This window comes from Pseudopipra pipra, chromosome 4 (assembly GCF_036250125.1).
Source record: "Pseudopipra pipra isolate bDixPip1 chromosome 4, bDixPip1.hap1, whole genome shotgun sequence".
Lineage (NCBI taxonomy): Eukaryota > Metazoa > Chordata > Aves > Passeriformes > Pipridae > Pseudopipra > Pseudopipra pipra.
Window position 1 is genome coordinate 48,240,707 of NC_087552.1, and position 14,940 is coordinate 48,255,646.

The following is a 14,940-nucleotide window of genomic DNA, read 5'->3' on the forward strand; positions in this document are numbered from 1 at the left end:
CAGATCCACAAAAGCCACATTTTTCTCACGCTAAACGATTGATCAAAACAAAAGAAAACATCTCACCCAGGCTCACCAGTCAGTCTTGCTGCTGATCACGGCCCCACAGGCAGTGCCAGTGTTTCACAACAGTCGCTTTCTTCAGCTGTCAGCCTGCATCCTTTAGACACCAGCAGGAAATAAAGCACGAAACCGGAGACAGGAAATTGTTTAATGACAGAAGTTGGCAAAGACAGGTGTAATCCTCAAGGCTCATTTTAGGAAATATGCAGGTATCATTTTGACAGCATGCCTTTAACAAAAAAAGGTAGATATTCCCATGGTAAGATGTGGTCTTCTTAGAGGACCCAGCCCTCATTCCGTTGGTAAATTGAGTGACAGCTTTATCACAGCTGGGATGGGAGTTTTTGTGAAATCAGTCTAGGAAAGGGCATTTTAAATTCAGCTTTCAGTGCCATTTAATGCTGTTGTTGAATGACAGCTATGGTGTGATACAGACTGAAGGAAGTCTATTAGTATCTGCCCTTGATTTCACAGCCTCTCTATAAATACCAATTTTGCCTCTGATATTGCCGTTTCCTCAGCTACAAACTGCTGCAAACTCTGAGCCAGGTTTAACTTTGGTTCATTTAATCTCTAGCACCTTCCCTGCCTGTGGACTTGTCTCTGCTCTTTTCCTGCCTCTTCATATCAGCCTAAGACACACAATTTTTCTTCTCAGTTCCCCATTCCTCATTATTGTCCTTTCCAAGAAGCAAAAAGTGAAAATAATTATACATCTAAAACTGCAGGAAGTACCAAATTTAAACCAGGGAGCTGATTTATGTCCTGAGAAGACTTCAAGGTCACACTCCTGTACTGCTCCTCCATTGCAACCAAGAGACCTGCAGCCTCCTTGACATCTTACACACACACACAGAGAGCAGCTGTAGGAAAAAAAAGGACAAACACCACCCCTCTCCAGCTGTGCCTTCCCATACACAGACAAATCCTGCTAGGAAATGACAAGGAGCAGCTAAAGGAAATGGACTTCAGAGTTATGAAACGCTCATCACTGCTTCCCTCAGAATGGATGAGATGAAAGAGGAAGCATCAAATCCAAACCAGACCCTGCACTTACACCTGTCGCTGTGTATACACAGCCATCTGAACCTGCAAAGATGAAAAACAGATGAACAACTCAACTTGATAAGAGAATATAGGTATTTATGTTATTACATGCTAATGACTGCACATGAGCCTCTGCCTCTGTGGAAATGGGGGAGGTAAATAGAGGTTATTAATGGCTTTCTTACAGTTCTGCTTTATGGATGTGAATACTTGAGATTGAAGGCAGGACCTGGATCTCCTATTCAGTATAGCTCTTGAACTTTCAATTCTATTCAGATTACTGCTAATTATTAAAGCTCAACAGGCAAACTCGAGAAATATTTAGCAACAGATTCTGGGATTCTCATTTTTAAAAAGTTATTAGCAAAATGAAAAAGACAAGATGATGGATTTTTTTTCCTGCATAAACATGTAACTGATCCCAAAATACTGCCTCATCAGCTCACTGCTAGTGGTTTTCCCAGAGAGCGAATTTCTGAAGGAACCCTATAATCTGTGAACTCCTGTGGACTTCTGTGCTGGCAGAAAGGAGAGTTGGACTGGTGATGTGCTGTATGAGATTGCTTTTCCATGCCTTTGTGATGGATGATGAAATCTCATCTGCTGGAATCACAGCTTCTTCACTTTTATTTGTACACAGTGCATTGCTAGCTCTCATCGTTATAGATAAACAGCGTCATGCAAAGCAAGCACAACTTGAAAGTCTAGGAATTGGAGCTGAAAGAACTCAGTGTCTTTTGTCTTGGTTTTAAATCTTGCCTTTGAGGATTGGATTATGAATCTGTTATTTGGTACAGCAATGCTTCAGGTTTTTTTCTTGAGCACCATCATCATTTTGCCTCCTAGACATCTACAGTCTTAAGCTCTGCCAGTGGAGGTTTAGGTTGGATATTAGAAAGAAATTTTTTACAGAATAATCAGACATTAGAATGGGCTACCCAGGGAGGTGGTGGATTCACCGTCCCTGGAGGTTTTTAAGATGAGACTGGATGTAGCACTTAGTGCCATGGTGTTGGGTCAAGGTTTGGACTTGATGATCTCAGAGATCTTTTCCAACCCAGTTGATTCTATGATTCTATGACTCTGTGATTCTATTAGGGTTAATAAGGTCAGCCACTGAGGAGCAGATTGCCCACCATGTGATCAAGACAGACTTTGAGTCAAAATCCTTCTACGTCAGTAGTAATATTTCCAGACTTGTACAAGAAGATGAATAGGGATGAAACAGCACAGGAGGACATTTTTAATAACCCTTTGATAATATTTTGGAAGCAGAGATGGAAATGGACCTTCATTTACAAAGGATTGAAGAGTCATGAATTGAGGATCTGGAGATCATATTAGGACACTGGTGCATATTGTCCATTTATTGTTTTGATAACACTGTTTCTCTTCTTTTCTGTCTCTTCTCCAACTGGCAGCTCTTGCATCAAAGTGCATATTTTTTAAAGAGACAGTCTCACTGAGATCCTGCACAGTTACTTACCTGTATGGCCCTTTGAAATCTGTAGGTTTTAAAGCAAAGACCCATCTGTGATTTGAAGTATTGCAGTCAGCATGGAGCAAAGTACCACAGCGACCACTGAGCAAAGCATTCATGTCCTCTAGAACAAGTTCAGGCAAATGAGTCACAGCACCTGCAGGGAGGGAAGAAGGAGTCAAACTGATTTTCCAAGGTACTGACCACTGACATATCATGAGGGGGATGGGGCCTAAAGGGAGAGAAAGGACAAGAAAGGACAATAGTTGCTAGTTTGTGACTTCCATAATGATACGTTTGCAGACCTAAGAGGGAGGGAGGCAGGAAAGGCAAGGATTTATCAGTTACCACTTTGTGGTTGTTGCATGCTAAGGAACCTTTCTGCCAATTTCGTTGCAAAAAGAGCTGAGCTTGCTAAAACCTAACCTGGGGGAGTTATACTGGGACAGAATACATTGGCAACAGGGCACAGGCAAGCACAGCCATTTCACAGGTAGTTCCTGCTCCTCCTGCTCCCCTAGGACCCTCTCATTACCTAGCATCCTTTGTTTTCATTACTCCATGCAAAACAATAATTTCATTTTCATGCAAAGTGTTCTCTGCTTAGAAACCATGGCCTCTTTGAGTAGATGTATTTAACAGAATTTATTATACAAAATTACTGACAACTAAGATCACCTCCAAAGGTTGATAAGCTAAAACTGCATGTCTAGATTTGAGACAAAATTCAGCAAACCATTTTGATGTAGTCATGGTAATATAATGAAAAGTTTGAAAGATGTGTAACTTCTACAACAAACATTCACTTTTGCTTTGAATTATTAGTACTTATGTGTAGACTTTGAGCACTTCCAGTAGCAGAGCTCCTAAAACCAGAAGAATTAAGATCATTAGCAAGAATGTTATGTCTTCAAGATGTGCCTGCTGTACTAAAAAGATTTGATCTCAGCCTAGGCTGTGGGTCACATAAGGTAGATAATCATTGATTTTCCATTGTTATTTTTAAAAATCATTATATAATTTTTAATTTTTATTTTTTGCTAATTTAAATCACTTTTCATCTTATTTTTTCCATTCATAAAAAAAATGGAAAACTTGCAAAGATTCCCAAAACTTTCTTGTAGGTATTTTATGAAATTTAAAAAAAAGGCAAAATGTGTATTTCTATTTAATGAAAAATGCAAAGGATATATTTCAATGCACCAGGTGACTGACATTTGGAGTGTTTGGCCATTCAAATGGAGAAGAAGGTACAGTTATGTATATATATAAATATAGACAAGTCAATCTCATGACATCAGATCAGGTTGAACAATATAATAATATAAAAATAATAATTTGACAGTATTTTAGATGCTGCATGGCTACTTGATGTAAAACTCTAGGTATAAAAAAGAATGGGTGGTTTGGGGAGTTGACAGAAGGACCAGTTGTCAGGTGTTTAGATCTAGCCCAGGTTGCCAACAGCAATAGTGATAGTAATAGAACCACCTCTGCTATTACCTTCCAGCAGCTGTTTGCCTGAAGTAAAATGAAACAGTGGACTACTACCACCTTTTTAGGTTACCCATCTCTCTGTTTTCTAAATAGGCCAAAAAAGCTCTCAGACCACTCCCTAGGAGAGAGGTGCCGATGCACAAAACTCAGTGAGGGTATCTTGAGTGATGGTAAGAACATCTAGAAGTAAGAAGCTTTACGCAGAATCACAACATCCTCTGAGCCTTAAAAGAGCCTCCTTCAATGCAGTGGCTGCTTTTATGGTTTTGTGATGGTCTCATGGCGATTTTCTCAAGGCTAAGACCTTAATTGTCTCTCCTGGTGATCCCAGAGTGTCACACTTTTGGACTTACTGGTCTTGACCAGATTCCTTCTAGATATTCTTCTGTGAATGAGAACAGAGGTGCTTTGTCCTGGGCATGGTGACAGGGTTTGATCCCTGCTAGGACTGTAAAGTGTGTTATATGAGGACATTTACCCTGTCCTAGTGCTTATATGGTCCCGTTCCCCCTCCCACAACATACAGTCAAACAGAGATCCTTCTACCTCCCCCACCAGTAGCAGATCCAGTGCCATCTCCTGTTATTGGAGAGGTCTCCTGGGACACAGCTACTGTTCCCCCCACGGCACAAGTCAGACAGGTCTCAGCAGAAGGGCCAGCAGTATGTGTGTGACTGAGGGATCTCAGCAGGAGCCTGGGGACAGCATGATGGACAAGCTGTTGGGGCCAGATATATGGTGCTGAAGGGAGGAGAAGACAGGAAGGCAGGTTTGCCATGAGCTACATCACCACTGCTTAGTAGCCACGTAAGAAAATTCCTCTTTTCTGGTGACTTAGTATTCTTCACAAGTCTCCTGCTCACTCATTGTTGCAGAAGATAACCTGAGCAGTGTTGTGACAAAATTCAGTACTGGCACAGCAGAGCTCCCCTGGCTGAGATAGTCTCAGGATTAGTGTGGGTCGCATTGGTTGTGTCTTTTAAGAGCCCTGTCCATGTGGCTGGCAAAACCCAGGCTGCACGGGCAGCATCTCTGATCAGCGTGAAGTTGCAAAGCCATGGTGGGACTCAGTCTCCTCCTTAATGTTGCTCCTGGGACACAAAGGTGAAGTCCCATGGGTGGGCAGCAGGCCAGCAGGTGGGCAGACCTGTGCCCTCACAGAACCATCGCTGTGTTCTCACTCCCACATGTGAGCCCTTGCCTGAGGAACACTCTCAGGAAAGAGGGCCCTCACGGGGTCCCAGAGCCAACTGCCACAGGGCAGAGCAAGGGAACAAAATGCATCTTTCTTGCCTGGGCATCCCTTACCCCGCAGCCTGAGCAACATCTGGCAAGGGCAACTCTCATGCCCCTACCCTCTCCCAGCCTCCATTTGGAACCTGCCAGGATAAGGAATCCTAATAAATACTATGTTGGAGTTGCAAGGGAACTTCTAACAGATCTTCCTATGAAAGGTCCCTATATCATCTCAATCTCAGCCTCAGCACATGGGATGGAAAGGGTGAGTCCTTTTCAGCAAGGAGGTAAAAGCGGATTTCAACAGGATCAAAAAAACCCAAGAGCTTGCTTTTTACTCCATAGCAAAAATTGCATTTTCAGGAGAAAATTTGAATACCAAAATATTTGAGCCAAAAAAAATTTTTAATTTTTGGCAGCTCAGGACAGGTTTGGGCTGCTCAGTTTTTGACAGTAAAGTAACATATATTCTCACCATTTTTTTCCATCTTCTTTTACATTATGCTGACATTTTCAAATGCATTTTCTCTCAAAATACAGTTTCTCTTCAACATTTTCAACAACGCTTTTTCACGGTATTTAGTTCTCAGGGTTTCTCACTGCCAGGGGAGCAGCCGAGGATCCAGAGAGGAGCTGTGGAAATGCATTAGCTATGCAGGCTCTCAAGAGCAGCTAGGAGCAGCACTGAATCCCTTTGACCCTGGCCTTTGGCAGTGGCTAGTGGTGTCCTATTCTGACGTGGGTCAGAGATGCAGCAGAGCTCTCAGCCCACTTCTGCAGGGGGGAAGATGAAAAGTGTGGGTGTGAGGAAAAAGGGCCAAGTCAAATGCAAGTCTTAGCAAGACAGCAGAAAAAGCAGAATATCTCATGTCCCAGCAGTGTCTCACTACTTGTGCCAAGCCTTACAGTCAGAGATAGCATCTCCTGCCCAGCCCACAGCTGTAACAGAGCATGGAGAGTCCCCTCTGCTTGCAGCCAAAAGCAGTGTCTCAAACCTCCATGTTGCTACAGTATTTTGTAGTTGGAAATGGAATGAATGGTCCTCTATACTTTCCTGATTTTTCATACATAAAAGCCAAGTGCAAGTAGCCCTGACTGAAGCCCTGGAGGGGTTGGCAGTGGCACACCTCCTGCTCTGCTCAGAGCAATCTCCCTGGGTCATCCAGTGGGGAGACACAGATCAGAGAAGCACAGGAAATCTTGGGACAGATTGGGAAAACACATTTAACTAAATTCACCTATATTTTCTTACTGGATGGAAAAGTTATAACATTTCTTTTTGCCTACAGGCATCTTTCCTTCTTCAGGCCAGTCCACCTCCACTAACTTCCAGCCAGAGGAATTCCCATTTCATATGCAGAGCACCAGAGTATTGCATGCACATAACCAGAACTGCCACAGGCAGACACCAGGAACTACACTGGAAGTGTTTAAAACATGCTGATGTAATCTCACTCTCCTGCTCATCCAGCCCACTAGACTAGAAATGATATCTAACTGGGTTTCTGAGCTGCTCTGAGCAAACAATGTGAAGATATAAGTCTTGGTTTGGTGCATGCCCAGAGTGTTGAACTAATAACACTTGCCTCATATGTGAGCAGCTGCAAAACCTGTTATTTACACAAGGATTCACAAAGATGAGAAAAGACTGCTTTTTTTTTTTTTTTTTTTTTTTTTTTTAGATGACAGGCTCTGATTCAAATAGGAATTGATTTGGGAAAACCCTCTGTTTATGTCATACAGCATGCCAGGTTAAATGACGACAGTAGATTATCTTTTTTTTTATAATTGAAGATTAGCTTTAGAGTGTTGACATCTTTCCCACATCAATATAGGAGCATTTTTACCTACCAAAGCACCCATCATTTTGCATGTCAAATAGGTCATGAGCAAAGCAAAACTCTACCTTTAAAAGCACTCAATCAACAAGATCACAAATGCACTTGGTTTAAACACTATTACACCCAAATACACTTGCTGGTGGGACCCACTTTTTTGCAGCGCTGTCTCTGGGAACACACGCGTGCTTGCCTTACCTCTGACAAGGTGGCTCCAATTTCAAAGCTTAGAACTGCCTCTAATAGGCTTTTTCAAGACTCAGATATCAGCTGGCACATGGTTCTGCTGGCAACGCAAGGCCTGTTGTCTCAGCCACACAGAAATAATATGCAGAGATGGATTTTATGAGGCCAATTAGTAGAGCTGGAAAACACAACCCAGTTTTTAGTTACGAAGTCCTACCTCAAGACCTGACCTGAGTTGCTTTTCGGGTTTTTTTCAAATTTATCAGGTGGTCTAATTATATCCCCTTTCTTACAAATCTTTCATCACTTCTATGGAGAAATGATGAAGCAGGCGATGCTCCTGCTGGCAGAGCACAGCAGAGCTAATGGCAGCGTGGATACGGCAATGTATGATCTATCAGATTGCTACAGGACTTGAAATAGCTTAAAAACTCAAGCTAACCCTCAAACCCACATGCCTCCTTGTAGTTAGAGTTTGGGCGCCTTGGTACGTACATTAGACTGGTTCCAACTATTTTTTTTTTAATGTCATGAAGGTACATGAATCCAGCCCTCAGCTCAGGAGTGCTTCTGGCTCTTCATCTAACAGCAGCACAACACTAAAGCAACAAAAGAATAAATGCAGAGAGACAGACAGTCTCAGCTGAGTTTGGGATATCTAAGGTCTCACTCTTCACCATATTTAAAGTCGTGTTTTATCCTAAATCCCTCCCTCTCTCTCTCTACAAGAATTAAGTTTTTTGAGGCAAAATGCAGAATGTCCTTCAGTGTCATCAGGGATAGCAAGGCAGTTGCCAGTCATCCTATGGAAAACTATGGTTATCACAATAGGTTCTTCCAAATAAAACAGTTGGAGCTTATGGACACCGTATGTACTTCCTATTGCTTTAAGAGCTCCAGCTGTTCTGCCTCCACAGTGGCAGTACACATGTGCTGCTGTGGAACCAAAAACAGAAAAAGGATGAGGAAAAGAATGATTTCACATATTTTTGTCTGATGCTTCCATCTTGTGGTCAACTCAGAAAAGAAAAATTTGGCTTTTTATTTCAGTAAACTTATTATTAACAAATGAAAGGAAACTTTGGAACTTTAAAAGTGTCCTTAATTCTTACCTCCAGTTGTGTGGATGGGAATGAATTGGAGTTGGAAATTAGATGAGTTTTCCTTTTGAAAAGCACTGAACATCAATGCTACCAGGGGAAGGGGATAGTGCCTCCTCTGCCACCCACTATGTTTTAGTCTCACACAAGCTGGCTGTGCCAAGGGGTGCAGGACAGAGACAGGGTCAGATGGACAAGCCCTAACCCTAACCCAACCCTTTATCTTGCTGTAGGCATCAGTGATGTGACTCCTATGGATTATGGACTCTGCTTCAGTTGCTGGCTTGATGAGCTAGCCCAGGTCCGTAGGATGACTTTCTTCTTTGTTTTTGAGCCCACGAAGGCTTTCCTTTGTTTCCTTCTCATCTTTCCTGGGGATTATGCCAGAAAATAGCTCTCATACCACAAAACCTCTAACAATGGGGATAAATTGATGGATTACAACCATTTTGCTGAGACAGTTGCAAAGACACTGTGCCTCACGTTTCCAGAGCTACTGGGAGCATCTCAAGGTGGCTGGATGACTTGCCTCTGGCTGGTCAACCTGCTGCTTCCCTTTTGCACCATTCATAGCAATCCAGAAGCTTAGCCAAAGGTCTTTTTACCTGCATAAACTAAGGTCTCCTGCACAGGGCCCACGTGGAAAGCCATTCCTTACTTTTCCCTTCACATTCTAGCCAGAAGCCCACCCTTCTCTGCTACTCCAGACACAGTGCTGCTCTTACCCAGCTCCACTCTCCCATGCAGACTGCCTCTGCCATGTGCCAGTGCACTCCCTTGACACATTTCCAGCCAAATACCTGCAGAGGCCTTGAGACAGGGGTCAAAATGATGAGTGGGACTCCTGTCAGACAGTCAGTCTGGGATTATCAGTGGAGCAAGGGCTAAGCTTTTGTCCAAAACTAATCTACTTCAGTAAGAGAGCGAGAAACTCGCTATCCATGCTCCCCAGTATGGACAGACATGCTCACAGGCACATACACAACCATATCCTACACATGGGAGAATGCGCCCAACTCCATAAAGGGGAAGAAGGGGATGGAGAACTGAATCTAAGGTTTGTAGCCAGAGAGTACCTCTATACTCTCTTGCACAGGGAGAGATTTCAGTACCCCCACCCTTTACCCCACATAGCAGGAAAAATGAATACATCCATCCTCATGTTTCACACAGCTGCTGAACTTCAGGAAGAGCAGGTGCACAGCTGAGCAGGATGTAAGGTCACAAGACTCTTTCCCGACTCCCCGGGGTGGCAGGAAGTGTTGTGTGACCATGCAGTGTTACAAGATAAAGGCTCCTCTTCAGCAAGACACAAAGGACAGACAACCTACTCTAACCCTTACCTAAGGCAAGGGCCAAGGATGCTGCACCCCATTTGAATGAGGAGGGGTTTTCCTTTGTGAGGAAGTGGTGAAGGAGGGGAAGAGGTTAGATGGAGCGTTCATTTCCCAGCATGTTCTAAGAACCGTGACCACCCGATGGACAGAAAGTTGATAACTGGTCTATTCACAGGGCTTTCCCACAGCCAGCCTTGCCTGGCTCCCACTGGCAAACCATGCAGGAAGTGTAGCCAGTGCAGGAAGTGCAGTTGTCAAGTTTAACTCTGATTTCAGGTTGAAATCTTACAAATCTTCTCAAGTTTACATTCAGTTACATTCACTGTGTAAAATTTATTACTGTGGGAGCACAGAACCATAGGACAAATCTTGTTTGATTCGTAAAGGAAGTGAGTTCAGCGTAGGTTTAAAAAACCCTGCAGCCAGAGGCCTTTCCTGAGTGTGCACAGACCAGTAGGCATCAAACCCTTCAGCACACCTGGTGCTGAGGCCAAAAAGGATTTCATCTTGTGTGGGGAATCCAGTGCCCATCTCAGGGCACATATTCTGCTCTAGGCAGCAGTCACTGGAGCATCACACCTGCTGTGATTTGGGAGAAAACATGACTTGCTATAGATGTCACTTGCTACCCAGGTCATTTGCTGCCAGCACTTCCCCACTATGCCCGCTGGAAGGGCTCAAAGACCTGCTTGTCATTACTGCCTGATGGCTTTGCAGAGAACTCAATTAACCAAAAACCTCCTAAAGGAAAAAACTCTGAGCAACACTGATTCTTTATAACCATTTTTCAATAAGTGAGTATAGACCCCTCACATATCCTTAAATTATATATCATTTATTGAAATATAGAGATCTTAATTTACAAGAGTTTTTCAAAGACAAAATATCAACAGGGGCATTTTTGAAATACATTTTGTGCCTACCATCACTCAGGCCAGTTTACCTTCTTCAAACATTTCACAACAGCCATCATTTTGGAAACACTTCCTTTTTTATTATTCTAAAATATAACTTTTGGACATTCAAAGTGCAACAGTTAACGTGCCTGTGGAATATATCACAGTAAAAAAAATATAAACAAAGGCAGTGATATAGCTGTCATAAATGTTTTGGCAGTATTCTAGAAGTCTATATAAAAATACTTATATACATATTGATGTATAACATCACCATATCTCACGTCCTTCATCATGTAATAGGACCATTTTGTACAAGTTTCAGACCACGCCATAAAGGAATTGGTTGGCCATTCCAAATGAAAAGCTGCATTTCATAGGCTAACACTGATTGTCGTTATACAATTACCGTAGAAGAAGTTTTGGGAATATCTCTCCAGCGGCTTCTCAAAAATTAAGCCATAAAAAAAATGTCTATAATACTCATAATATTGTAAAATCAAACAATTCATCCTCTCACACTTCTTTCTCTCTAGTAATTTCCTTCTCTTCCTCTGCTTCTCATTCCAGTTTCCAGGCCAGCTCATCTGATTCCAAGCCTGCAGTGAGCTGGCTTTGACTAGACCCCTGCCACAGATGCAGTTCATCTTCACAATACCCATGACAAGATGGAGAACTAACATTACCATGGACCAGAAAGTGAGCCAGCTCTGGTTCACATCCACTATCTGAGTCTAGCCTGAGATGCGCTGTGAGATACAGAATGAAACTGGTGGGGAAAAGGCAAGACTGCTTGAAAATGTCCTTAGATTCCAGTAATTGATACAATAAAATGTGCTAGGGCTGATTTTCAAACCCCAAAGAACACTAGGCCATGTGCAAAAATGCAGGTGAAATTGCTTGCCTAATTTGAATGTGCAGATATAATGACTACACATGCAAATTAAGGCACATGTGGTCTCAATTGGCCATTCAGATATCTGGGATGTCCACAGACAATTTGTGTTTCCTCAATTTGTAGTTCGTAACTGGAGGGAGACCTTATATCATCTCACCAGTCCTGGCTATATCAAGAGTCTTGTGTTTCACAGTTGTCTCCATACAGAGCTCAGTGACGTGTTTGCCTAAAGCATGGCTCCCAGGAAGACATTTGGTCCTGATCTGTTGAATACAAGAAATAGAGAATGCACCATCATTCACAGTTCTTTCTGATTGTCAGTTTCCATCAGGATTGAAAATGTAGGGGCTTGCTTCAGGTCCCGTTTTCACATCTGCTGTAGTTTGTACATGGCCTCAGCCTGGTGACAGTTTGAAACCCATACTCAGAATTATTTGCTCGTGTGGCATTCCACCCTGTAACATCGGCGATATTACATTTGCTTTCATTTAACCCACAACTGTCCACAACAAGTGAAACCAAGGGAACTTGTGGAGCTTTTCACAGGGCCATTCGAAGTTAAACTAGTTTAACATGCAGCATGTTCTGTCAGTCGCTGCTGGTCCATCTTTCACACTTCCTAGGAAAATACTGCAAGACAGGAATGAGTTTACACCGCATTTGCGTTGGTTATGTCATGACAGAGGCTGGGCACATCCTAGGAGGTGCTCCTCACACTGAATTAAGGCGAAGTTTGAAAGGTTGGGGCCTTTTGCAGTGAGGTACCTTTTTTCACATGTAAGTCTTCCAAGGCATTATAACTCAATAACACATTGTACAGTGATAGCAGTAATCATAATACTTTGTTCATATAAGTGGTGTCAAAAAACAACAATTGCAGGCTGAGAACAGGCTCGTTTTCATACACGTTCCTCCAAAATGCACTCTTGGAAGTAATTACCTTTTGTAGTTACAGTCTGCAAAAATAAGAGAGCTTTCTGTTCCTGTTTAAACCTGAAAACTAAGAAAAGAATATTTGCTGCAGAATTATTTCTGCTTATTTAACTCGAGTTCCAGGCTGGGAGAGATATCTTAGTTCAAATATCAAATAAATTCTTCACAGTTAACCCCAGGATAAGATTTCTTTTGAGTACCCATGAAACATTAATAATGGGATATTGCTGGTGGTTTATCACAATCTTCTATTCTCCAGAATCTTGAAAAGCTGATATAATTTTTTTTCAATTTAAATTTTTAGAACTTCGATCAGAGGACAATTAAATGCTTCTAGTACATGTGATTAGAAAAGCTACTCAGCTTATGAAAGAAAACAAAATCTTAACTTTTTTTCTCCATGTTAAAGTAGTTTTAGCTAATCAGAACAATTACCATACTGTATAGATTAAAAAAAAAGAAATTGTCTCATAATAATTTTCAGGTGATAATTTTCTCCCCTGCACTTCAAAAAGCTTTTTGAAACTGTGCTTTTACTGAAGGACAATGAATAGTAAAATATACATTTAGTGTTACTGAAAGCAGTAGTAGTATTATCTTGAAAACAGCTACCTTCTAGAGTTAATAAAGACTTACTAGGTTTCTAACGCCTATTATAGACTGACTTTTAATTATTATTATTATCATTATTATTATTATGATTGTTATTCCCCTTTACTTGCATTAACAGTTAAAAGTAACATGTTTTGTAGTACCAGTCAGTCCCTCATGGTTTTAGACCTTTTTGGTCCAAAAGTGGTTTTCGCATGTTCTTTAATTCACATGGTAGTTCAACAGCAGCTGACATTGAAATTGAGAGAGGAAGTACACAAAATTCATGAGTGATCTCTTCTAAAATCCATGACATATGTTCAATGTGCACCCCAAAAGGTCCTTGAGTAGACAGTTATTTACATAATTACAATGGTGAAATATTGCTGCAGTGGAAATTTGATCCATCAAAGTCATATGAATGCCCTTGAAACACAAAACTGGTCTGTTTGTGGCCTTTCCCTTCGTCCCCCTACCAGTTCGAATGGCAAACAAAACTGAGATGCCACTGAAGTACTGCAAGAAGCGACACTAAAAAAATCCATCTTCAACATGTCATTTTCATTCATACTCAGGCTGATTCCTCTGCTCATTACTGGGAGTTCCTCTGTACAAATCCACCTCCTCTTTACATCCTTGATGTTTCAATAAAGTGGTTTTCTCTGTGGAGCAGAAGTCTGTAGATGACAAGGCAAGCTTCCCCCTATGCACAGCTGGAAGACGTCCATGGGGTTACAGGAAACTGTCCTCCACCAGGTCTGAGGAGTCAATTCCAATGTCATCCATCATGTCAATGTCCTCAATGGTCTCATCCTCTCTCTTGATGAAAGTAGAGCTACTGGAACCGGTTTCAATGGCACTTTCTTCAGATGTCTGTGAACTGGAAGAGACAAATATCTCAGAGATGAGATATGTAGCAAATGTGGCAGAACTGAACACTACCTCCCAGATGCTTTCTGACCCATGGCGCAATCTTAAGTGACTATGACCACCAGTTTCTTAGGTCATAACATATCTTGTATATCATTAGTGAAACACCTTGGAATTCAAAGGAGCAGTTGTTCATATGTTCCTCCAAACACTTTCAGTCAGAGACTTGTTAGAGAAACAGTTTTATGATAGTGCTGTGACAATAGGTCGCTTAGGTAAATCTAGGGAGGTCAGGTGAAAATAAGATAGCAATAACAGAGATTAAGATAAGAATAACAGAGATGTAATAGATCCTAATCTGGATAGTTCTTCTTAGAGACTTCATTCTTCCCCCTCTTGAATATTGCACAAAAATATATTAAAAAAAAAAGATTCTAGGTTGGTAATTCTATAAACTATGAATTAAGTGCTGAATTAAATCTTGGCCATTCACAGTTAGGATCACACAGTGTTGTGTTGTAGTGGAATTGGTCACGCAAACTGACAAGAGAGAAGTAAAAAGTCCTGGATACCCTGCTGTCACAGAAAACTATACCATAGAAGATATTCAAAACTTCTCCCAAATTTTTGAACTGGTCTCATGCAGAACAAATCAATCCTTTGAGAGCTCATATGAAGCTCCAAGATGTTGAGCTGTGGAGGCAAGATGTGTTGCAAAATATACCCACAGAGCCACAAGACAGCCACTGTGGCTTGGCCAAGCTAGTAAGGGAGTCCCAGAGACACACGGGAGCACCCTACTAGCAGTCCCCTTCCCGTGACAATCATGTTGCCAGAGGAAAATTACATTTTTCCCATTGAAAACACTGTGGCCAGTCATACTACCATATTTACATGGGACTCCCCCAAAAGATGTTTTCAACAGAGCTAAGAAAACAATCTGCAGAGTAGGACGCTGAAGAATGTTA

At 41.8% G+C, this 14,940-nt stretch overlaps 1 protein-coding gene across 4 annotated transcripts in view; it reads right to left on the minus strand.

The window, feature by feature from the left end:
- Positions 1–10,598: 10,598 nt before the first annotated feature.
- Positions 10,599–14,940, minus strand: part of PDGFRA (platelet derived growth factor receptor alpha) — a 34,629-nt gene continuing 30,287 nt past the window's right edge. For all 4 annotated transcript variants that reach the window (XM_064653951.1, XM_064653952.1, XM_064653950.1 and 1 more), the window contains one exon: positions 10,599–13,982. In XM_064653951.1, the coding sequence (XP_064510021.1) occupies positions 13,835–13,982 (148 nt within the window). In that variant the 3' untranslated portion in view covers positions 10,599–13,834. The remainder of the gene's footprint in view (positions 13,983–14,940) is intronic.